Source organism: Coregonus clupeaformis, unplaced genomic scaffold (assembly GCF_020615455.1).
Source record: "Coregonus clupeaformis isolate EN_2021a unplaced genomic scaffold, ASM2061545v1 scaf0422, whole genome shotgun sequence".
Lineage (NCBI taxonomy): Eukaryota > Metazoa > Chordata > Actinopteri > Salmoniformes > Salmonidae > Coregonus > Coregonus clupeaformis.
In genome coordinates, this window is record NW_025533877.1 from 85,652 (window position 1) to 95,940 (window position 10,289).

Sequence of the window (10,289 nt, forward strand, 5' to 3'; positions counted from 1 at the left end):
GATGATTTACAGTTTTATTTATCGCTTTGGTGCAATTTTCACAAGTAGGCAATGTGGTACATTTTTACTACTCTTTGTACAAAACTCAAAACAGATCATCAAAAAGGCAGTTGTTTCAAAACTTTAAGCAGATTTTCAATTGACTAAGTATAACACACAAAATCATACAGTCTCATTTTCACCAAACTTAATCAGTGTTTCATCTAGAAATATGTTTCACATTGCAATACATGTTCGTATAACGTAATTGCCTTTCACAATATAATGCTAACTTTTTATATGATTTTCTTCTCTTTTGTTAACATACATTTTACTATTACTTGATATTATATTTCTTATTATTATTATTATATTATTATTACTTAATCAGACTGATCTAAATTGATGATCAGTTACATGTTTGGTAAACCTATACCTTACACAACTAGCTCTCACAGTCTCACTTCAGATTTAGACGTTCATCCATGTTTCACAAACGTCAAATTTCGAAGTTGTTTGCGAACATCAAATTTCAAGGTATTTAAGGTTAAGTTTAGGCATTAACTCCGAAATATTAAGGTTAGGCATGAACTCCAAATGGTTAAGGTAAGGGTTAAGGTTTGGGATAGGCTGGAAACAATCTCAAAAACAACTTTCTATTGCTGGATTTGAACTTCCAACCTTTGGAATCAGAGGCAGATGCTTACGAAAACCGAAACCTACTTGAAGGTAACAGTGCTCACTGTTGCCCCTAGTGGCCGGTTTCCACGTCATCTCACGACATCCTCAGACATGGATGGATGTCGAATACTGACTTGTATCACGGGTGACCTGGCTGACTTTACATGTGAACTTTTTTGTCTACTACAGATTTCGAGAACTACTTAATGAAAATGTATGTCTGTAAAGTAGAAACATAAAAAGTATGATATATACTCGAATGTACTACTATGATGATGACTATTATGATTTTACTTCACAGTAAGATTGAAAAATATCTGATATTGACAAGATCAGAGACGTACTATTATGTAACAAATCAAATCACAATCAAATCAAAACATGTATTTACAAGGAAAGGTTTTGAATGTAAGACTGGGTGCATTAAAAGTGTTAACAGTTTGGAGTTTTGTTCTAAGAGTTTAGAAAATTCACCACATTTTTCACGTGTCTGTCTGGAAGTTGGTGTGTGTGTGTTTGCATTTGCATGTGTGTGCATGCAGAAAGGAGTGTTAGCACTGGAAAGTACAGTTTGATAATTGGATTCAGTTATTCACACGTTTTATGAAAGAGACAACCCAACGCAGCCAAAGTAATACATAAAACACACATAATACTCCTGTACAAGAAAAGATTGAAAGTAAAAAATGACACAAACAAATAAAACCAAAATAGGGACTAGAATGCAGAAACAAACAGTCACCAAGAGACATATATAATCATTCCAATACATATATGTATACCCTTGTAATGATGTCATGTCATAGTATTGTGAGGACAGAGGTAGAGTTACGAGATAAGTGGTTTGGGGTCATGAAGTCTACATTCCTTATGTCAAGGTAGATTAGTGATGTTTAGGATAGCATGAGTGATGAGCAGGATAGTGACTTGGGGTAAAGAGTAATGAACATCAAAGACAGGGAGTGCCCATGGAGACTTACCAGATGTATGCCAGGAAGAGGGTAATGGAAGGTATATAAGGTAGAGTGTTTCCTTTGTTCAAGTTAGTTCAACTGACGAAGGGCAAAGCCATGTCCGTTTGTTAGATGAACCTACGAGCTCATGATCCAATAAATACTTGGTATAAAATCTCCACAGAATGTCTAAGTAAATTCTTGCATCTTGAACTTCTCAACATCATAATAACCCTCAATCTGTCCTCTTGCTGTCTCTCCCCCTCCCTTCCATCTCTCTGTCAGACGTCTCCCCCCCGGGCCTCCCTGGGGGCCCATGACAGTCTCCTGGAACTCCAGGCTGAGAGGGGAAGGCCATGGAGAGAACGCCCCATCGCCGAGGCTCTCCCCCTGGGTAGGCTGCTGCTCTGCAGGCCCCCTCCGGCTGACCGTATGGAGCTCACAGTCTTACTGAGCCAGCTGTTCCTAGCTGTCTGGAGATCACGTTGCAGCACCCCCTTCTGGTGCTCTAGCTCCTACACAGGGGACAACACAACACATCATATATCACTATGGAGTGTGTACTGTGCACATAAACGTGTGTACTGTGCATTAAGGAGTATGTACTATGAAGTACAGTGGGGAGAACAAGTATTTGATACACTGCCGATTTTGCAGGTTCTCCTACTTACAAAGCATGTAGAGGTCTGTAATTTTTATCATAGGTACACTTCAACTGTGAGAGACGGAATCAAGAAAGCAGAAAATCACATTGTATGATTTTTAAGTAATTAATTTGCATTTTATTGCATGAAGTATTTGATACATCAGAAAAGCAGAACTTAATATCTGGTACAGAAACCTTTGTTTGCAATTACAGAGATCATATGTTTCCTGTAGGTCTTGACCAGGTTTGCACACACTGCAGCAGGGATTTTGGCCCACTCCTCCATACAGACCTTCTCCAGATCCTTCAGGTTTCGGGGCTGTCGCTGGGCAATACAGACCTTCAGCTCCCTCCAAAGATGCTCTATTGGGTTCAGGTCTGGAGACTGGCTAGGCCACTCCAGGACCTTGAGATGCTTCTTACTCCTTTGTTGCCCTGACTGTGTGTTTCGGGTCGTTGTCATGCTGGAAGACCCAGCCACGACCCATCTTCAATGCTCTTACTGAGGGAAGGAGGTTGTTGGCCAAGATCTCGCGATACATGGCCCCATCCATCCTCCCCTCAATACGGTGCAGTCGTCCTGTCCCCTTTGCAGAAAAGCATCCCCAAAGAATGATGTTTCCACCTCCATGCTTCACGGTTGGGATGGTGTTCTTGGGGTTGTACTCATCCTTCTTCTTCCTCCAAACACAGCGAGTGGAGTTTAGACCAAAAAGCTCTATTTTTGTCTCATCAGACCACATGACCTTCTCCCATTCCTCCTCTGGATCATCCAGATGGTCATTGGCAAACTTCAGACGGGCCTGGACATGCGCTGGCTTGAGCAGGGGGACCTTGCGTGCGCTGCAGGATTTTAATCCATGACGGCGTAGTGTGTTACTAATGGTTTTCTTTGAGACTGTGGTCCCAGCTCTCTTCAGGTCATTGACCAGGTCCTGCCGTGTAGTTCTGGGCTGATCCCTCACCTTCCTCATGATCATTGATGCCCCACGAGGTGAGATCTTGCATGGAGCCCCAGACCGAGGGTGATTAACCGTCATCTTGAACTTCTTCCATTTTCTAATTATTGCGCCAACAGTTGTTGCCTTCTCACCAAGCTGCTTGCCTATTGTCCTGTAGCCCATCCCAGCCTTGTGCAGGTCTACAATTTTATCCCTGATGTCCTTACACATCTCTCTGGTCTTGGCCATTGTGGAGAGGTTGGAGTCTGTTTGATTGAGTGTGTGGACAGGTGTCTTTTATACAGGTAACAAGTTCAAACAGGTGCAGTTAATACAGGTAATGAGTGGAGAACAGGAGGGCTTCTTAAAGAAAAACTAACAGGTCTGTGAGTGCCGGAATTCTTACTGGTTGGTAGGTGATCAAATACTCATGTCATGCAATAAAATGCAAATGAATTACTTAAAAATCATACAATGTGATTTTCTGGATTTTTGTTTTAGATTCCGTCTCTCACAGTTGAAGTGTACCTATGATAACAATTACAGACCTCTACATGCTTTGTAAGTAGGAAAACCTGCAAAATCGGCAGTGTATCAAATACTTGTTCTCCCCACTGTATGTACTGTGAACATGTGCAATATGAAGTGTGTAGTGTACACTCTGAAGTGTGTAGTGTGCACTCTGAAGTGTGTAGTGTACACTCTGAAGTGTGTAGTGTGCACTATGAAGTGTGTAATGTACACTCTGAAGTGTGTAGTGTGCACTATGAAGTGTGTTGTGTGCACTAAGAAGTGTGTAATGTACACTCTGAAGTGTGTAGTGTACACTATGAAGTGTGTAGTGTACACTCTGAAGTGTGCAGTGTACACTCTGAAGTGTGTAGTGTACACTATGAAGTGTGTAGTGTACACTCTGAAGTGTGTAGTGTACGCTATAAGCTGACCTGGATCTTGCACTTGGCCTCCACCATCTGTAGTTTAGTCTGGGCCAGCTCCTTCTCCAGCTCTGTGACCTGGCCACTCAGACACACCTTCTCCTGGTCTTGTTCCCTGCTACCAGTAGTCTGCTGGTCTTGTTCTGTTTCCTGGTCTCTCTGCTGGTCTGGTTCTCTGGTGCTGATACTTCTCTGGTCCGGGGCTGTGGAACCGGAGCCTTCCATGATAGGAGAATCTAGAGCCTGTCGGCAGCGAGAACACGCCAGCACAGCATTCTGAGAGAGGAAGGAGAGGGGTGGGAGGGGTGTGACAAGAGAGAGTTCAAAAGTGTTTTATCATGAACATGCAGAGTGAGGGGTGATATCCATACAGAACCAATTACATCATTAAACTGTGTGATTGTCAAACTGTGACATCATCAGATGGTGCCATACAGTATTCATCCTCACCCTGAGTTTGTCCAGGTCCTCTTGATGTGCTGCCTGCTGTCTCTCCACCTGACTGGTCAGCTGGGAACAGATCTGACAGACAGAGGGAACAACATAGTATTAGGATTGTGTGTGTTTGTGTGTGTGTTTGTGTGTGTGTGTGTGTGTGGGTGCGTGCGTGTTGTACCTGTTTGTAGTCTGAGATGATGCCTGAGCTCCTCTTCACCTCTGGATCGGCTTTGTCCAGCTCTTTCCTTAACACCTCCTTCAACTGTGAAACGGTAAATAGATGTCCATACATGGAATTAAATATTTCATTATTACCCATAAATAGAATACAATATTACATTATTACCCATAAATAGAATACAATATTACATTATTACCATAAATAGAATACAATATTACCATAAATAGAATGCAATATTACATTATTACCATAAATAGAATGCAATATTACATTATTACCATAAATAGAATACAATATTACATTATTACCATACATGGAAGTATGTAAACATACAGGACGGATGGATAGAATAGAAGAGATTACCTGAGCAGCCTCCTCCTCCTTCCCTCTCTTCTCTACCTCCGCGTCCTTCAATCTCTTTCTGGTCTTCAGCAGCTCTTTGGTCAGCTCATCCACTCTGTCCTCCGCCTGTGGGTACACCAACACACTCAGATGTATGTATGTATGTATGTATGTATGTATGTATGTATGTATGTATGTATGTATGTATGTATGTATGTATGTCTGTCTCTCTCTCTCTCTCTCTCTCTCTCTCTCTCTCTCTCTCTCTCTCTCTCTCTCTCTCTCTCTCTCTCTCTCTCTCTTCTCTTTCTCTCTCTCTCTGTCTGTCTGTCTGTCTGTCTGTCTGTCTGTCTGTCTGTCTGTCTGTCTGTCTGTCTGTCTGTCTGTCTGTCTGTCTACACAAGTGCCTATGGAGATAGGGGCCAGGGGAGTATCTAGGAGGTAGGCGCTAGATTAGATTACATTCTTAGAAAAAAAAGGTGCTATCTAGAACATTAAACAGGAGAAGCCTTTGAATAACTATTTTTGGTCCAGGTAGAACCCTTTTGCGTTCCATGTAAAACCCTTTTCACCTGGAACCAAAAAGGGTTCTCCTGTGGGGACAGCCGAAAAACGTTTTTGGAACTCTTTTTTCTAAGAGTGTAGAAAATGTTATTGTCCATAGGGAAAGTGCAAATGAGGTAGGAGGCTAGGGGAAGTGCCTACAGTTAGAGGGCTGGGGGAGTGCCTAGGAGGTAGGGGGCTAGGGGGAGTGACTAGGACGTATGGGGGCTAGGGGGAGTGACTAGGAAGTAGGGGGCTAAGGGTTAATGTGGGGTTGATGTGGGTAGTTGAGTGGTGTACCTGGTCCAGTTCGGTCCTCAGGGAGATCTTGCTGGTGATCAGTCTGTGGGCCAGAACATCATTCTCCTGCTCCAGACGGACACTGGCCAGCTGCAGCTGACAGTTCTCCCTCTGCAGGAACACACAGAACAGAGAACACAAAGTTAGGTTCTACCTCCATAGAACGCACAGAACATGGAACACAGTTAGGTTCTCCCTATAGATTGCTCTAGAATGTGGAACAAACAGTCCGGTGGATTTGAGGGTAAAGAGAGAGAGTGCTGGTTTTGGGTGTAAGGGGGGTGCATGGCGGTGCTACCTGTTTAGGTGGGGAGGGGAGTAGTGATAGTGGGTGGGGTTCTGCTGTACCTGGTATCTGTGTATTGTTGGGTGGTGGGGTAGAGGTGGGAGGGAGGGGTTAGGTTTAATACGTATCATAGTGCTAACGGTTTGGTCCTACCTGGTATCTGTCTATGTGGTCATTCTGTTGTTGCGGCTGGTTCTCTCTCAGCTTGGCCTTCTTACTGGGAACCTGTAGAACAGCAACAGTCAAGGTTGAGTGAGAGAAAGGTCCACAGGCTCATCATACATAAACAGCAACCAAGTTTGATTGAGAGAAAGTTATATCACACAAACAGAGATGGAGTGATATGAAGTCTGAGTGACAGGAATCTAACTGATCCAGACAGAGAGAGAGAGAGAGAAAAAACAAATATACACTACCAGTCAAAAGTTTGGACACACCTACTCATTCAAGGATTTTTCTTTATTTTTTACTATTTGTTACATTGTAGAATAATAGTGAAGACATCAAAACTATGAAATAACACATATGGAATCGTTTCTTGGTAACCAAAAAAGTGTTAAACCAATCAAAATATATTTAGTAGCCACCCTTTGCCTTGATGACAGCTTTGCACACTCTTGGCATTCTCTCAACCAGCTTCATAAGGTAGTCACCTGGAATGCATTTCAATTAACAGGTGTGCCTTGTTAAAAGTTAATTTGTGGAATTTCTTTACTTCTTAATGCGTTTGAGCCAATCAGTTGTGTTGTGACAAGGTGGGGGGGGGGGAAGATAGCCCTATTTGGTAAAAGACCTAGTCCATATTATGGCAAGAACAGCTCAAATAAGCAAAGAGAAATGACAGTCCATCATTACTTTAAGACATGAAGGTCAGTCAATATGGAAACTTTCAAGAACTTTGAAAGATTCTTCAAGTGCAGTCGCAAAAGCCATCAAGCACTATGATGAAACTGGCTCTCATGAGGACCGCCACAGGAATGGAAGACCCAGAATTACCTCTGCTGCAGAGGATAAGTTCATTAGAGTTACCAGCCTCAGAAATTGCAGCCCAAATAAATGCTTCACAGAGTTCAAGTAACAGACACATCTCAACATCAACTGTTCAGAGGGGACTGTGTGAATCAGGCCTTCATGGTCAAATTGCTGCAAAGAAACCACTACTAAAGGACATCAATAAGAAGAAGAGACCTGCATGGGACAAGAAAAACGAGCAATGGACATTAGACCGGTGGAAATGTGTCCTTTGGTCTGTAGTCCAAATTTGAGATTTTTGGTTCCAACCGCCGTGTCTTTGTGAGACGCTTTGTGGGTGAACGGATGATCTCTGCATGTGTAGTTCCCACTGTAAATCATGGAGGAGGAGGTGTTATGGTGTGGGGGTGCTTTGCTGGTGACACTGTCTTTGATTTATTTAGAATTCAAGGCACACTTAACCAGCATGGGCTACCACAGCATTCTGCAGCGATACGCCATCCCATCTGGTTTGGGGTTAGTAGGACAATCATTTGTTTTTCAACAGGACAATGACCCAACACACCTCCAGGCTGTGTAAGGGCTATTTTACCAAGAAGGAGAGTGATGGAGTGCTGCATCAGATGACCTGGCCTTCACAATCCCCCGACCTCAACCCAATTGAGATGGTTTGGGATGAGTCGGACCGCAGAGTGAAGGAAATGCAGACAACAAATGCTCAGCATATGTGGGAACTCCTTCAAGACTGTTGGAAAAGCATTCCAGGTGAAGCTGGTTGAGAGAATGCCAAGAGTGTGCAAAGCTATCATCAAGGCAAAGGGTGGCTATTTAAAGAATCTCAATTATAAAATATATTTTGATTTGTTTAACACTTTTTTGTTTACTACATGATTCCATATGTGTTATTTCATAGTTTTGATGTCTTCACTATTATTCTACAATGTAAAAATAAAGAAAAACCCTTGAATGAGTAGGTGTGTCCAAACTTTTGACTGGTAGTGTAATTACTTGACACATTGGAAATAATTTACAAAAAAACAGAGCAAACTAGAATTATATTTGGCCCTAAACAGAGAGTACAGAGTGGCAGAATACCTGACCCAAAATTAAGGAAATCTTTCACTGTGTACAGACTCAGTGAGCATTGCCTTGCTATTGAGAGAAGAGAAGACACTTCCTAAGCTCCTTCCAAATATATGACCAAATTAGAGACACGTATTTCCCTCAGATTACACAGACACACAAAGAATTCGAAAACAAATCCAATTTTGATAAACTCCCATATCTATTTGGTGAAAAAACACAGTGTGCAATCACAGCAGCAAGATTTGTGACCTGTTTCCACAAGAAAAGGGCAACCAGTGAAGAACAAAGTCCATCGTAAATACAACCCATATTTATGTTGATTTATTTTCCCTTTTGTACTTTAACTATTTGCACTTTGTTCCAACACTGTATATAGACATAATATGACATTTAAAATGTCTCTGTTATTTTGGAACTTGTGTGAGTGTAATATTTACTTTTTATTGTTTATTTCACTTTTGTTCATCCGTTTCACTTGCTTTGGCAATGTAAACATATGTTTCCCATGCCAAGAAAGGCCCTTGAATTGAATTAAGAGAGAGAGAGAGAAGAGCGAGAGAGAAGAGCGAGAGAGAGAGAACGCATGGAAGAAAATCATTTTCATATGTAACAGTCACACCTCCTAAAAAGATAACAACAGGTTCAATCTTTACACCTGGTGCCAATGCTTAGTAACCCTGGTCCTTGTTGTGAATGTCATCCTTTAGAGCAGGGGAGATGGTACAAGAGTTTAGTCTGCACGGCCAATAGAGGGCTGTCCTATAGATACTGCAGTAGAGGATTGTTCTTATTGTTGTTGTTGTTGTATGACCACATGCTCTACGACACAGCAGCAATTGTGTTATGGTTGTATAATGGTTGTGGTCTTACCGTGTGTTTGGGTATGGTTGTGTTATGGTTGTGGTCTTACCATGTGTTTGGCTATGGTTGTGTTATGGTTGTGGTCTTACCATGTGTTTGGCTATGGTTGTGTTATGGTTGTGGTCTTACCGTGTGTTTGGCTATGGTTGTGTTATGGTTGTATAATGCTTGTGGTCTTACCGTGTGTTTGGGTATAGACTCGGCCATCAGGCAGGCGAGTATCTCCTCCTCGGCCATCTGGTCTACGATGTGGGCGTCAAACGCCACCCTGATAGACACTTCTTCCATCATCCTGACACACGCTCACACACACACACAGCTGGAGGATGCAGGTCTCTACTCTCAGGTAAGTGAACCCCAGTAGGAGAGAGAAGCTCCAATTAATTAGTTGGTCAGAATTCCAACAGGTGTTCCAGTCAGACAGGTAAACTCCTTCACACAGGTAAACTCCAGTAGCAGAGAGAAGCGCTTGTTGATACACAGCTGAGCTCCCTCTAACAGGTACTGAGCTCCCTCTAACAGGTACTGAGCTCCCTCTAACAGGTACTGAGCTCCCTCTAACAGGTGCTGAGCTCCCTCTAACAGGTGCTGAGCTCCCTCTAACAGGTACTGAGCTCCCTCTAACAGGTACTGAGCTCCCTCTAACAGGTGCTGAGCTCCCTCTAACAGGTACTGAGCTCCCTCTAACAGGTACTGAGCTCCCTCTAACAGGTACTGAGCTCCCTCTAACAGGTACTGAGCTCCCTCTAACAGGTGCTGAGCTCCCTCTAACAGGTGCTGAGCTCCCTCTAACAGGTACTGAGCTCCCTCTAACAGGTGCTGAGCTCCCTCTAACAGGTGCTGAGCTCCCTCTAACAGGTGAATTCCAACAGATGAGAGGAGGTAGTAACTCCCAGTCAGTCAGATATACACAGGTCAACACCCGGAGACAGCTTAACTCCAGCAGGTATGAGACGGTACCTTTGAAAAACTTGGTGAGCTTCGGCAACAGGTGAAAGCCAGGTAAACTACCTCAGGTAAGAAACAGGGAAAGTCTGCTATAGCTAAAACCCAGGTAGTCCAAAGGTAAAGTCCAAGGTCATAGTCCAACATGTGTATGAAACACACATAGACACAAACACACTCCAGCTAGCAGGCAGGTACAG

General features: G+C 42.9%; 1 protein-coding gene across 1 annotated transcript; it reads right to left on the bottom strand.

The window, feature by feature from the left end:
* Positions 1-1,773: 1,773 nt before the first annotated feature.
* LOC121587412 (rab GTPase-activating protein 1-like) lies at positions 1,774-10,289 on the bottom strand. The gene is made up of 8 exons (XM_041904299.2): positions 9,325-10,289; positions 6,379-6,450; positions 5,940-6,050; positions 5,118-5,222; positions 4,752-4,835; positions 4,586-4,657; positions 4,145-4,411; positions 1,774-2,128 (listed from the first exon to the last, which is right to left on the bottom strand). The coding sequence occupies exons 1-8, from the start codon at positions 9,433-9,435 to the stop codon at positions 1,895-1,897; spliced, it is 1,056 nt and encodes a 351-aa protein (XP_041760233.2). The 5' UTR covers positions 9,436-10,289; the 3' UTR covers positions 1,774-1,894.